The 15,327-nt window shown below is 38.0% G+C and overlaps 1 protein-coding gene across 1 annotated transcript; it reads left to right on the top strand.

Moving 5' to 3' along the window:
• Window positions 1-687: 687 nt before the first annotated feature.
• CUNH21orf91 (chromosome unknown C21orf91 homolog) lies at window positions 688-14,659 on the top strand. Its single transcript, XM_065741840.1, has 4 exons — window positions 688-846; window positions 10,316-10,849; window positions 13,610-13,672; window positions 14,153-14,659. Exons 1-4 carry the CDS (start codon window positions 723-725, stop codon window positions 14,311-14,313), a joined length of 882 nt encoding a protein of 293 aa, XP_065597912.1. The 5' UTR covers window positions 688-722; the 3' UTR covers window positions 14,314-14,659.
• The last annotated feature ends 668 nt before the right edge of the window (window positions 14,660-15,327 follow it).

Here is a 15,327-nt window from a genome sequence, read left to right on the forward strand (position 1 = left end):
GACACCCAAGCTTGACACAGCTCCATGCCGTATCCTCGGGGGGTTTTGCTGTCACCATAGAGCAGAGCTCAGGAGTAGGCTGCCACGAGGCCTCCCCTCAGCCTGCTCTGCCCTGGGCTGAACCAAGGGACCTCAGCTGTTCCTTCTGCGTCTTCTTTAGACCTTCCATTATCCTCACAGCCCTCTTTCAGAGGCACTCAAATTGTTTTATTTCCGAACCGCGGCGCTCAAAGCCGCACACAGTCCTCGAGGCGAGACCACACCAGCACAGAACGCACCGAACGCACAGCATTCCCGGCGCCAACACGAGAACACAACGGAGCACCTCAGCCGTAGCACCGCCCAGCCTTGCTCTCAGCCACCGCGGGGGAGGCACCGCAGCCCAGGCTCAGGGAGAGCCCAAGCAGGGCCGAAGAGGGGGAGGCACGGAGCCCTCACGGATCGTAGCGGCCGCTGGTTCGCCCCGCCGGCACAGCCCTGGGGCGGTGCTGGCGCCGAGCCCGCCCCGCCCGGCTCGGTCCCCCCCGTCCCGCCGGTGCCGTGGTCTCTGCCGGAAGCGGAGGGCGGTGCTGGCGCCGAGCTCCGGCTGCGCTCTGCGGAGAACAATAGTGGAGCGTGGCCGGCGCGGCGAGGAGTGCGCGGGGGGACGGGATAGTGTTGTAGGACGGAGGGCTGCGGGTCGTGTTAACAGCCCCGCGGCTTCTCCCCTCCCTCAGGGCACGATGAACGAGGAGCAGTTCGTCAACATCGACCTGGACGATGACAACGTGTGCAGCGTCTGCAAGCTGGGCACCGAGAAGGAGACGCTCTCGTTCTGCCACATCTGCTTCGAGATGAACATCGAAGGTACGGTGTTAAAAGGGCTCCTGTTTGGCAGCTGGAGCTGGTGGGACGGCCTGTGAGCTTGCTTAGAAGCTCACGCAGAGCTTTGGAAAGTTGTGCGTTAAAAGTTTGCTCGCTGACCAAATTAAGTTCCTTCCTGGAAAGAGTGGCTTTTTGAGGCTTTCTAAAATAACGCTTGCAAATGTGTGATCGGGTTTCAGGAGCTTCCGCACAGCTCCCGATTCAGATCAGGTGGGAAAGCACCTCGCTTCCCTCAGTGATAGAGGGATTACACACAGAACTTAGTTCAGCTGCAAATCCCGTAGTGTGATTTTTCTAGGAAGCGGGTCAGAGCTTGACAGAAATCATCAGAGGTTTACTGTGTGCTTTCATGAGATCAGAAGTGCAGCGTGATAAAATCATATTCATCATCACAGCACCTGAAAGTTTCACACTGATAACAGAACCGTAGGGGTTGGATGGGACCTCTGGGGATCATCTGTTCCAGCCTACTGTTAAAGTAAACTCCCTACAGTTTACTAACTGCACAGTAGGGGCTTTGGCCTTGGAAGATTGTTTCAGGCCTCCAGAATGATACTTCTTCCATAAATCATTTTTTCTGTATAGTTTTAGAACGTTAAACTTTGTTTATCAAATGAATTTATTTTGATAGATGAGACTTTCCATTTTAAAATCAAGTAAACTTTTATGGTTTTTGTTTGTTTGTTTGTTTTTTCCTTAAGCACGAGCACTATTCTTTGATTTTCGGATATTCCGTTTACAGAAAGTGCTATTTGCCAATGCCACAGGCATGTGACCATGTAGAGTAATCTGAACTGCTAAGGGCAATTGACTGTGAAGTCTTTGAAGCTGTTAGGGGAGTGTTCCTGTTTTTTGGTGACAGAAAGGTTCAGTTCGATATATGTGAGTACGCTGAAACTTTTTACACAACTCTGATGGGAGTTAATATCTTGATTATTGCAGCATAAAAAAAATACCAAATTTTCGGATATTCTGTCTTCTGTGCCCCATTTTACCGGGAGCAGAGATTTAAGGGCAGCACTGGCTGTGTAAATGACTTCTTAAAGTGTCTCTGTAAGAATTTTTAGCTGACCCAATGTATAAGCTGATTCTTTACCATATTCTATACCATATTCCTCCTACTTCTGGCATATCTGTTGCATTCATCTCCTGTATTTTCCAGTGACAAAGACTATGATTTATAAATATATTAAATAGCAATCTTTTGACAGCCCTAGATAGTGAGTTATCCATTTAATTCCCTAACTCAGGGTATTATACTGGATATTTTCTTATCAGCTTGCAACTTATATTTTAACAGATTTCACTTAACTACTTGTTGCACGGAATCAATTCAGAAGTTGTATAAACTCTGTAAATGTACTATCCCACAAATACAAGCATGGGTTATTTTTGCTGATAGATTTTTTACTTTTAAAATCGTATTTACAAAATCCTAGCAGTTAAAACACATGCAGAAGGTTTTTTTTTTGGTTTTTTTTTTCAGTTATAGTTTTAAGTGAATTAGTGTCAGCGGTTAGATATTCATGCAGCAGTTAGGGTAGCACTTAAGGACTGCTCCATTTTAGTGTTGATGTGCACACACTTCTCCCTCCACGATATAGTCACAACTAAGCATTTTGCTGGATGCTTAAGTATTCCACTATTGGCAGCAGCCCATGGAAACTTTCATGTATGGAGTTCTGGAAGCGATTTTCCCAGTTTCCTCGTTTAAAATAGTGTAGTATTCTAATGCTTTAATGGAAACAGAATTTTCTCACTGATTTTGTTCCTGCCAGCATCAGTTTCCTCAAAGCTGTCAGTTGTAAGTGCAGGCACGTGAAAATGACCTAGCCTAAAATTTAAGCTCCCCAAAGAGGACTTTCTCAAAGGTACATAAACAGATCTCGTTGCACAGTAAATTGTAAATAAATAAATAAATAAATAAATAACTACTGTACAAAAGTCACAGCTGCACGTTATAGATGAGCATTGGTAATTCTGTCTTCTCATCTGTGAGTTCAGCAGCTATAAAAGTTTGTGTAGATGGTAATGTTCTTGATCATCACAGGTAAGTAGGATGAATAATTAGAAACAAAACTGGGAACACCCCAAGTCTTTGACTCAACACGTACCTTCCTGGCTCAGTATTGTTATGGGTCTCAGCCTTCAGCTGCCTGATGTTTGTTTTTATATTACTTTGTTTGGATAATAGATTGATAATGATATGTGATGGGGAAAAAATATTCAGGTTCTTTTTCGAGTCATTTTAAATAAAACACTGTTTTGGAGAAAGCTTTGTCTGCCTTAGCTAGAAAAGTTACCTATGCTGTCATAAAACCTTTTGTTTTCTGTCAGAAACATTGTCTCAATTGAATTGAATGCTAGATTTTTTAATTCTTAAATGGAAGAAAAAAAAGCCTAAGATCTGATGTTTCTCAGTGTGTTCTTTAATTCATAGAAACGACTGGTTTGAGTGCAGCTTGGAGTTCAGGTGTGGTGTCTGTCACTGAATTTATTCAGGAATGGTGTGTGTGGATAATAGGGTCCATTTCTCTGAAAGTTTTGCTACCAAAAAAGTTCCCTTCCACAAAACAAGGAGAAAAGGGCAAACAGGCATACAGAATAAACAAAAAGCTAAGGTGCGGGTTTAAACTTTCTCCTGCTATGTTGGTTGACTTTTCATGAGGAACAGGGAGAGATTAATGTGGAGGAGAGGTTAGCAGTGTTCTTTTAGTTTTGCTGTTCTTTAGTCTAAATGAGGGTGGACAAAAGGACAGCGTTTTTGTCCGTCATGCTTTTGCTGTCTGCTCATCTGGTTTGAGTAGACGTTCCCAGGGAATCTGAGTGGGCTGAGCTACATTTAAATACTTTGTTTATTTCCAAACCAGCTTTTGTCTTAAGGATCATTACCGGGTGACTTAGGATGCTAGGTTGTTAGTGTGATTCTTAAGCTTTAAGATACACAAAGTACTTAAATATGAAATGCAAAGCCATAATACCACATTTTGGGAAATGAAACTGGCTCTATATAGCAGTTTTAAAGTTCATAATAGATTTTAGAATACATAGGTGTTTCTGGTCTGCTGAGATTTGATGCTGCCCTTTTGTATGCCTACTATGTGGGCAAAATGGACATCAGAGATTGTTGTCTGTCTTGGTTTTGAGGAGGTGCAATGTTAGTAATCTGCGATTGAAACAGGAAATGTTTTAAATTCATGCGTAACAATTGCGTAAGTCAGGAAATAAGATGGTGTATGTTAGTTGGAGGCTAGTTTTGTTTTGTTTTTTTCAAGACCCTTTTCATTTACAGTTTCAAAGCTTGTAATAATCACAGTTCAGTTTATATTATGTCATAGATGACATGTTTATCTTACCCTGTTTTCACGCTGGCATGTCTTAAGGCAGAATTGTTTTAAAGTATGTTAGTTTACTGAAATTCAAGAGTGTGTAGTAGGTGGGATAATGTGATAGAGCTGATTTTTTATTTACTGATTTGTTTGTCTGGTGCTCTTAATTGAGAACTTGCCTCCATTTCTGTTTAGGGTTGAGGAGCAACTGAATGGTAAATGCTGGGAGTTAAAACTTACATCTGTATTGCAGGCCTCCTGATGTGAAAGAGAGTGTAGGGGAAAAGATAAGCCAGTAATTACACTGATTAATGTTAAGCATAGTAACGTTTCTATGATCCTTTAAAGTGCAGATAGACTCAATATTTCAGGCAATTTCAGCATAAGATTTGGTGTATCCTAGTCTCAAGGTTGAGGCAGAGGTGCTATAGACTAACGTTTTGTTTTGTTTTGTTGTTTGTTTGTTTTTTGTTGTTTTTTTCTGCTAAGGTCTATTAAGATCTTGTATAATATCCTTATTCTGTGTTCTTTGTATTTGTCTTTGAAAAACAGAGTTTTGTTCTTAAAAGTTTCACTTCCTTTCCTTCTGTTCTTCACAGAATATCTCACTTGAAATAAAACAGATCGTTATGTATAGCTGAAAAGATTGGAAACTGTTCTACTTTCATTCTGTTTCAAAATATTACACATCCCTTTTTTTTCCCCTCAATGTTAATAAAATAACAGGAACTAAAATGTATTATTCAGGCAACAAAAGTGGAGAACTTTCATCATTGTCCTTTGGGCAGATGAAATCTTGTATTAAGTTAGTGCTTGCAGGCCAGGGGTATGACTCATTTCTGCAAACTTGAATGGACTTGTAGAACTAGCTGCAGCATCCAGTAGACCTCTTATCTATGAATTCAAGTCCAAACACAGTTGGAGATGGTGTTTTTAATCCTTTAAGTGTCATATAAGTACTGCTGAGTAAGTTGAGCCATGTGGCTAGCTCTGAAGCTGTATTTTTGAAGTCTTTAAGTTAGGGAAGTTTGTACATTCAAGCAAGTAATTTGAATGGTTAATGTTATCCTGAATACAGAAATGCTGTCTCGTGGCTTCTGTTCTCTTCTAGTGAGTTGACTAGTCTTTTCTTAGGAAACATGAGGCATTATGTTAAAATAACATGGTAGTTTCTGCAATGAAGTTTTCATCAGGATTCATTAGTTATCTAGTACAGTAGTAAAATCTTCTCTAGAGAGCATGAATTATGAAAATTTGTTGTAAGACTCAATTGGATCTATGTTCTTTCTTGTATGGGATATGTTTGCTATACTGTAAAATATAAGCAAACTGATAGAAATGTTGTGGGAGGTTTTGTTTCCCCACCTGGTGTATGCAATGCACTAGCTTCATCAAATGAGAGAGAATTTTAATTTGCAGGCACGATATCTACCATTTGTTTGTTATGGAAGTTAATGAATTTTTCATTAAGGCATTTTTCCTTCCAGCAAATCTAGTAAATCAGAAGACTTCTCACTGCAGTGAGATTGCATGGATGCACCTAGAAAGAAGCATTTGGCTTTAAATCTTGTCAGGCCAGTACAGCACTTTTCCTCCACCCCTAGTCATTTAGATGTGAGGGTGACATGCTGTCATAGGTAGTCATGGGCTGGTTTCATTTAATGTGTTTTGAAGAGGTCTTGGGGTAAGAATCCTCTTCTTTTAGTCTGAATGATCTGACTAGTGGATAGACTTGAACATGTAATGTCTCAAAGCATTTCCTTTTGTGCTGCAGGTCCGTAGCCCTGCACATGAGGCAAATCAAAATTGAGCTTGTCTGATCGTAGTGTTTTGAATGGTGATGCAGTTGTTTAGAGGCTGCTTCTTTTAAGAGTAGTGCTGTATGCTGGCAAGGAGGACAGCTGAGGAGAGAACCCCACTCTCACTGTATGCACCTTTCAGATATTGGAAGAAAGCAATAAGGTCTCCCCTCAGCCTCCTTTTCCCCAGACTAAACAGCCCCAGTTCATTCAGTCTCTCCTCATAGGGCATATTCTCCAAGTCCTTCACAAGCCTTGTTGCCCTTCTTTGGTCCTGCTTCAGCACCTCAGTGTCCTCTCTGTATTGAGGTGCCCAAATCTGAACACAGTACTCGAGGTGAAGCCTCACCATTGCTGAGTACAGGGGCAGGATTACTTCCCTAGTCCTGCTCACCACACTGCTCCTGATACAAACCAGGATGTTCTTGGCCACCTGGGCACACTGCTGGCTTATATATAAAGTACACAAAGGTCCTTTTCCATCAAGCAGCTTTCCAGCCACTCCTCCCAAGCCTTGAACTTGCTTATTATTGTTATCTCCAAATAAAATAGTTGTTCTAGCTAGCCTCATTTATAAATGTGAGCAAACACTTCAGTTTCATTCTATATCTTACCCTGAAGAAGAGTTGCACTTAGTTGTTCACATAGTTGTTTTAGATGCGTCAGTTGCAAGGACAAAATTAAAGTCTTTGTAGACATTGTCCCTTCAAAGGAAAACTTTAATTTGATGCAAACTGATTTATTTTCTAGTGCAAGTAACTTAGAATTGATAGCATTTATTAATAGCACACCTAGTTTAGCTGTAAATGTTCTCTCACTCCTCTGGTCATTTGCTCTTAGGAATAACTGGAAGTTAGAAAAATATTTGCTATTTCATGTTTTGTATAATTACAAATTCGTTTACAAAATTATTTTGCAGGAGTGGATTACAACACAGTGTAAAGAATTATACGGGCATGGAGGAAGAGTTTCTTTCTTCCTTAGCTTACAAATCAGACTCAATTTTTGTCCTAAACGCTGATCTCTTAAATAAGTTCTCTGAAGTGCTAAGCAGACAGAAGGTATTGCTGAGAAACATGATATGTACTGTTCATATTTCATAGGTTATCGGAGTCAGAAATTGATGGTAAACACATTCTTTTAGTATTTGTCTTGAGGTTTGGTATCTTCCTCTGAATCTTGTTCACTTGAATAGTAGCCTATTGCATTATCTTGTCTCCTGATGGCATCTGTCTTAAATTACTTAGATATAGTCTTGAAGTGCATGCTCTGGCCTCAGGTAAAACTTTCCTGCTCTGGATTTGTTGGGTTTTTACAGCATTTTTTTACTTTCTCTGATAAAATAAGTCTGATTGACGGAACATACATGAACATAGTCTCCAATCCTATTCTTGGAAGGTAAGACAAAAGGCTGAATGTACACATCCCTACAGATACAGCAGAAACAAACAAATGAAACCATTGATGGTTCTGTTTGCTGACCTGAAAGAGCAGCCAAAAACTAAAAAGTTTTGAGATGAATTTTAGTGAACAGGAATACTGAATACTGTCGGAACTGACATGATGCACAAATCCATGAAACTAACTGATAGACAGTAGCTATACATTCAGAGTATGGTATTGCTTGATGCAAGGTAATGAGGTCTTACTTTGCATTGAATAAAGTAACTTCTTCTCTAAGTCAGTATGTGAAAGCTGAAGCAATTCTGCTGGTCTGAAGGCATCTTTTAAAGAAAAGAAATCATTCAAAAATGGTTTACTGGTTTTATGGCTTTGAAGAGTATCTGGGGAGACCTATTTTGTTATTCCAGTGTGTCAAGAGAGGAGATTGGTTATAAATTTTGGTTCAGGGTGGGAGTTCTATTCCTGCAGACTTTTTTTTTCTATTAATATAATTTGTTCATTAATATAATTTGTTCATTCTTCAGAAATAGTGACATTGTAGCTAATATCCTGTGGCTGATAAATAACAATGTTTTTTAGGTAAGCTTTTTTGCTTCTGTAATAGGTGCCCCTGAAATTAGCAACGTTATTGCTAATTATTGGTTATTACCGAGTTCTGATCAAATAGATTTATTTCTTTGAGCAGCATGGCTCTGCAGTGGGAAAGTTAACAATACTCAGAACTCTTCTGAAACAAAACAGTATCAGTAGGGAAAAAATGTTCAATTACTTTAAGCTTATGACTAAGACATGAAATCAGATAAGCCTTTTTAAATCCATCCTGCATTTTTCTCCTCCACTGTATGACTGATACTTCTGCTTTTTCTACTTCGTGTAGTCTTATATCCTCTGGCAAAGGTCAGGCCTAGAAAGAAACTTTCTTTTTTTCCTGCCAGTCTGTTGAAGTTTTCTCTAATCTTTAAAAGGGGAAGAAATTTAAAAGAAAAAAAAAAAAGGTAAAAAAAATAGCATTGAAAAAGATTAGTCTTAGTTTTTGTAGAGTTGGAAATTTTGCAAAGATACAACTTTGACAGTGTTGTTTCTTTGTGGCTTGAAGATTTCAAAGTTTACATCGTGTTCGGTGAGTGAAGACTTCTCATAGTTGAATCATGTTAGTAAGCCATGAAATCAAATGTCTTGGTTTTCCTTTTTTTCACTAGAAATGTGTGGTTTGTGCTTATTTTTGAGGTTTTGTTTTTGTTTTGTCTTTGTAGAGACAGCGAGGGGGAAATAGCCATTACAGACCACATAGACCTTAAGATAGTGGATGTTTATTTGCTGGAAGAGACTGAAAGCTGTTTTTGAGGTGCTGGATAAGGATCTTGGCTTAATATCCATGAAGAAGACATCTATCTTTGTAGTTTGCAGGAGAACTTCTTTCTTAAAAGCTGCCTCTGGTTAAGGTTTGTTTTAATACTTAGATCTTGGACAGCAGGAGTGTCTGTTTTCATGACTTCGTCTTTATTTGCTGCTGTTGAACACAAAGTATGTTCTACCTTTGTCATCTTTCATTTTTCAGTCTTGTCATTTAGCCCCATAAATGCATGTACATTCACACAAACTTAACACAAGTTATCATTTGGTAATTGTTTTGGGATGGGGTGGGCTTAGTTTACAGTAAGAATTTAAGATGGTGTTGAATATAATTGAGAGTTATTCTAATGAGTAGCTTTCCACTAACTTCTCTTTTAAGTCACTTATCACATCTTTCTACATTTCATTGATTTTTCTCTATTTGCATCACTTCTATAACTTTTTTTTTGTGTTAAGGAGCGAAGTGGTGGTGGCTTGCCTAGTTTAAAAGATCAAAGTATATTTTCATATGTTAATTTTAAATATTTATACTTCAGTGAGCACTGAGCATTTTCAGCCAGTGGTTTGTAGGCCAGCTTCTGATTGTCTGTAATCAGGGACTTGTGTTACAGATTTTCATTTGTTAATATTGGGAATCATCCGAGTGTTTGATTGACATCAAAGTCTAGCTGCTCAATGTTCTAGACTTAAGTTTTGAATCTGTTGTGTAGGTTTGAATCTGAATAAAAAGGTATCTGCTGAAGCTGCAGGAGGTAATTTGGTACTGGAGCACTATTTGCTTTATGAAATAGTCATTTCTCATGCCATCTGTCTTAATTTACTGTCAGTCCTCACAGATTACATTCCTTTTTAACATGTTAATCACTATTAATGCCTTTGATGTTTGAGTAGGTTACCTGATGTGACTATTTGAGGAGTCTTTAAGAGAGGACAATCAAAGAAAATATGTCTTACACAAAACTAATTTCAGGATAATTTAATGTTGGTGAGGGTTGGCAGGATTAGGACTCATTTCTCTAGCTCGGCTACAGGCTTGTAGTAATGCAAAGTAATATACTATGACTGAAGTCTTAAATTATGTTTGACCACTTGAATGACAGAAACCTGCATACTGCAATATCCAAGCAGATGGCTCAAAACATTCCACGTAGAAGTTGAGGGCACAAGTGTCTGTTATTGGAATGTTCTTCAGTGTTGTTCCAAAGAAGTGTCAGATGCATAGTTAGAATAATTTAGGTCAGATTATATGTCTATATAGCTTTTAGGAAATATTTATACAGAGTTGGCGGTTTGTTTCACCTCTGTTATTGCATGAGTGGCACGTGGAGCTAATCTGTAAGACCTGCACTGGGAATTACTATGTGCAGAATACTTTGTGTGTGAAGGAGTTGAGTCTGAGTGGAATTTGAGATCATTTTAGAATATCACATATCCTGGTTTACTTCAGTTAGTGTGAAAGCATCAGTTAACAGTTTATTTTCTTAGTTACTTATGAGTGGAGACTTGGGAAAAAAAATCTGAATGTACAGTAATTGAACTTTCTTTTTTGTTGTTGTGTCATTGCAGGAGTACCAAAGTCAGATCTTCTACATACAAGATCTTTAAGGGGACACAGAGACTGCTTTGAAAAATTTCACTTAATTGCAAATCAGGACTGCCCACGATCTAAGCTCTCTAGAAGCCCATATGCAGAAGTAAAAAGTATCTTGAGCAAAAAAATTAACTGGATCATACAGTATGCACAAAACAAGGATATAGACTCTGATAGTGAAAGCTCGAAAACATCCCAACACCCGCTTTTTAACTTTAGACATCAGACTGAGAGAAAACTACTCCCACAGTTTGACTCTCCAGTACCTAGATACTCTGCTAAATGGATAGATCGAGATTCTGGAAGCATCTCAACCTGCTCGCAAAGTCTTTTAGAACAAAGAGAACCCACTGATTTCAGGCTCGGTATGTTACAAGAAGCAGGTGCTACGTTCTGTTGCAGCAGTGTTTTGTGGTCTAATCGCAACCAGGCCCAGAAAACTGAAAAAGCTGAAAATGATTCACTCACTGGTGTTCGCAGAAGGCATCCTCGATACAGCAGGGAAGAATGTAAGTGTATTTCTATTTAAATGCAGCATAGCAAGCAAGGGGCATCCTCTGAAATATCTGTTGATTGCTTAGTGTTCCCACAGGGCATTACATTCACAACCTGAAATACAGCTTTTTAGCAGTTTGGAGTCACTGTAAGATCTGTGAATAAGGTGACTGCATATCTGAACATATGGGGGGGAGGGTGTTCCTTTGTTGGTTTTGATCGTCTTGTGTTTGTTTTCTAACTCTTCTGTTAGTTATGTTCCAAAGTGGTACAGGGCATGTTTAATTTATGCAAAAAGGTTACTGTCACAGTTGATTGCAGTGAATCTTTGTCAGTCAGTTCTGCTTGTACCAATTACTAAACTCCAGTAATTGATAATGGTTTCTTTCAGAACTCCTGAAGCCAATGTGTCAGGAGTCTTGAGTTACCTTTTGTACAAAGCCATTCTAAACAACGGAAAAAAATTAGAGGTAAATTAGCAGAGCAACCTTGTGAAGCAGCATATAGAATTGAACATTCCCAATAGCAGCAGACCCTGTTTATACTTGACTGGATTTTTTTCTTCTTGTTGAGCATAGGAAAGTATGAAGGCCCTTATGCTACCATGTCCAGTTAAACACTGTGGAATAGGCTTGGTGATTCTTGTGATAAAGCAGCAAAAAGTAATTTTTCCTGTTATTTTAGAAGATGATAGCTAGAAAAGTCTTCAGAAAGTAATTGGAAATGCTTCTGAATTTCAAAAGCCTTGAGAAAAATGAAAAAGCTAGTGAAATGTTAAGTGGAAAATTTAGATAATGGAAAAAAGGCAATCATAGAATTCAGAATATTAAGAGTGAGAAAAGTAGATGCTGTAAAAAATGAGGATCAGCTTCTTTAGACTTGTTTGCAAGGATGAGTTTTGTTAGTTATTAAAAGTTTAAAATCTTCCTGTAAATAATGAAGAACAACCAATTGCTGTATGATGTTTCATGTTGCATTTGTAACAGATTAGTAGTCTTAAAGCCATAAATCAAGACAGATGTGTTGTGCTGTTTGACCACCTGTCCTCTGGAGTCATGAATTGGGATTGAATACATCAGGGCAGAAGTTAACAGAGGAATTATGAAAGCTTGACCTGGTTTATGAAGTTACTTAACTGCAGTTAGTCACTTGGAATTTATCTCTGATTTCAAGACACGGAAATATAAAGCTCTTTTAAGCATGGTAATGTTTATTTTTCTTTCCCCTATTCATTATGGCTACATAATGCATTTTTAAGGCATTTTTGCTTTATAATATGTCATCTTTTTTTGCAGTATTTAGCTCTTCTGCCTTGAAAGATGCTCATTTGAAGGCTTTGTGCTTATCTGAAGTTCACAGATAAATCTGGTTAGGCTTTCTATGGGAAAATTAGTTGACATAACTGATATGTCCTGATACACCCACTGCTCAGGACTAATGTGTCCTGTTATACACACAAGGGTAATATGTGAACCCACCTACTTGCTACAGCTGATGAAATGTTAATGAAAACAATAAATTAGAAAATAACTTCTTATGGCTGGTTGTAGAAAGAGGGAAAGATCACTTGTGTTTCTATTTGTTTATTTATTTAGCAATTGATTACCATGTTAAATCTGATCAGGGTTTTCATGGAGTTTAAGAAAATCTTAACTTGTCAAGGATAGTAAGATGAGAAAGCTATCAATAGAACAGAAAATCCTGAGGGGAGTACTACTGTAGTTGGCTGTCACAGGAGGCAAGTGGATCTGTTTCTTTGTGAAGTGGCCTTCTGTCTCAAGTAACAACAAATTGGCTGTTGTAGCTGCTGCCAACTTCTTTAATTTGGCGATAACAACATAAAGTTAATGCCCCATAACTGCAAGATGTGAGAAAGGTTGGGAGAGAAAGCTTAGGCAATTAAACTAGTCTTTGGGGTAAGTAAAAATAAGCCTCATCAGGATGAAGTTTAACAACACACAAAGTTCCTGCATTCAGAAATTGCTGAACAAAAGCTGTGTGATTGCAGTGTAATTATTTTTTCCCCTCAGGCTGTTTTTTCACTATTTCACAACTGCTGTTGACTGAGTTCTGTGTAGAATACTTCCTGAATTCTTTCCTTTGAGTTTTGATAGACAGATTCTCTGAGCATGAGCAGTATGCTTGTAAACTGAGATCTAAGGAGGGCTTATGAATGGTGCAGAGGATCTTTTAGCTCCCACTATGAATGTAATACAGGAAAATGAGAAGTAAGCCTTTTATATGTTGGTCTTCCCTAGTGTCAGCTGCGGTTTTTCTTCATGATTTGTCACTGAATTACTCTGTGGAAGCATTATTTCTACATTACATATTTCTGCATTATGGAGACATTATTTCTGTATGCTGAAAGCACAGAACTTTCTAGGCAACAAATGTAGTTGGGTGCTGAAAATTCTGTCCAGGAGTGATTCCCTATGAAATCATTTCTTCAGTATTGGCTGCGTGCCATCAGCTGAACAGATATACTTGCAGGCCTCAAGAGTGTGGAAAACGTGTTAAGACTGTCAGTTGTTGTCAAAGGAGTGTTAAAAGGGGGCAAGCAATCTACACACAATCCTGATAGTGGACATTTCTATTTAAGTGCTTGAGTTTCCATCTTTTTGACTTTGAGGAAAGGACTTTCCTACGGAATAAAAATCTATGTCAGTGTAAGAACTTCTTAATTTCTATAAAATTTATTAATGAACAGTGCTGCAATCTGTTTAGAGATTTTGATGTTACTTTTTTAGGAGTGATAACTGATTTTATTGTTACAGTGAATGAGATGACTCCTGGAGAATTAAAGCAACTCAATGAAAAACTGCTCAAGCAAATCCAGGGTGAGAAGTTTTCAGTGTTCTTTGTTCTGGTTTTGTACTCCTTTGTAATAAAGAAGCTTCTATTTAAAAGAAAAAAATAGTGATGGCTGTGCTGTTGGCTAAGCTTTGAACTAAAATCTCTTTACACCTTGTTTCACATGAAGCAAGAAACATCTGAGTGCTTTTATTATGTAACCTTCTTGAGTGACACAAACTTGTACATAATGTGTATTTTCTTTAATTTTTTTTTTTAACTGGATTCAACTTCATCTCAAGTGACAAACTGGTCCACCTTGGCTCAGGTCCCCTAGAACATAAGTGTTGATTCTCTTCAGTATACAATGCATGTACTAAGCTGTGCTGGAGCTGAATCATGTTCTTGTGTGTGAGCCCGCTTGATTGTTAAAAAGGCACAGATATTTATGTTTGCATCTGCTTCTTAACTGTATAATGAAAGTACAGTGACTAAATGCATTAACCGAATAACCAATGTTCTTGCAGATGTGTTTGAGGAGCTGACACAGCAAGTCCAAGAAAAGGACTCTCTGGCTTCAGAACTGAATGTCCGTCATATTGCTATTGAGCAGCTGCTGAAGAACTGCTCCAAATTGCCATGTCTACAGATGGGACGTGCAGGAATGAAATCAAATGTCCCCATATGATGGGGATACAACTCATATCCCTGATAGGGCTGACTTTTCCCTGGTGGCTTTGATAACCATTAAGTACAGCTGCACAGATATTTAGAAGCTTTTGAGGAAACTCAGGCAGCTTGCTCTTTGCATTCCTAATCCATATACAGTCTTATTCCACTTTGGTCTTAAGAAAACAGGCCAATACTGTAGGTATTTAAACTTATTGTAATGGGGTTTATTCCCATTCTGGATTTGTTTTTGCCCATAATGATGCATGAACCTTGAACCAAATTTTGTGTTTTGTTGATAATAAAATCATTTCTAACAAAGAATGACCTGAACCTGCCTATTCCATACATAAGTAAATCTGCCTATTTCATACAGAGAAGAAATAAAAAATTGAATTTTGATCAGATTTGATCATGCTACATCAAAGAGAGCTTTAACAGGAGAACAGTATTACTGGAACTCATGTCTTATTTATTACAAGCAATATTTTATTATTGAAATTTTGTACTAAAAGATACTATTTTAGATACTTTTCCAAATCTCTTTATAAAATGTCTGAACTACTCTGTATAAAGTTTATGCCTTGTGTATGATTGTTTATCCTTTTTCAGGTCTGTGTCTTTCATGATGCGTTGTTTAAAGAGAAAAAAAATACCCAAACCTTATTTCCTAAAGAGATTAATTTTACTTGTTTAAAAAAAAATAAAATAAAATGGTGGTGCATCACCTATTTTTATCAAATTTATTACTGAAAAATGTGTTTCATGAAGTGTTTAAAAAAAAAACACAGCACTTGATAAAAATTATCCATACTTAAGATTTAATGCGTTGAAGCTGTTTTGTATGTGCGAAATTTTCAGTGCTGAAAAAGATGACTTTGATGACTTCAAGAAACTAAATAAATTTGTAATGCTGTATTACTCTCCTGACTTTTTTTTTTTTAATGAATTTGTGATGTTTGCATTTCAAAATGAGAACACTAGGAATGATGTTTTGTAAAGCAGAGTAGTCTCTGCTTTTTTAGAACTTGTT

Source organism: Cyrtonyx montezumae, unplaced genomic scaffold, assembly GCF_038088225.1.
Source record: "Cyrtonyx montezumae isolate F1298 unplaced genomic scaffold, pur_monq_1.0 scaffold_3, whole genome shotgun sequence".
NCBI classification, from domain to species: domain Eukaryota; kingdom Metazoa; phylum Chordata; class Aves; order Galliformes; family Odontophoridae; genus Cyrtonyx; species Cyrtonyx montezumae.

What these genes read in the sequence shown, in the direction of transcription:
- CUNH21orf91 (XM_065741840.1), top strand. Translation starts at nt 723, where the DNA reads ATGAACGAGGAGCAGTTCGTCAACATCGACCTGGACGATGACAACGTG. An exon ending in CTTCGAGATGAACATCGAAG is followed by an intron (nt 847 to 10,315) that starts GTACGGTGTTAA and finishes GTGTCATTGCAG; the next exon opens with GAGTACCAAAGTCAGATCTT. An exon ending in ACTGCTCAAGCAAATCCAGG is followed by an intron (nt 13,673 to 14,152) that starts GTGAGAAGTTTT and finishes ATGTTCTTGCAG; the next exon opens with ATGTGTTTGAGGAGCTGACA.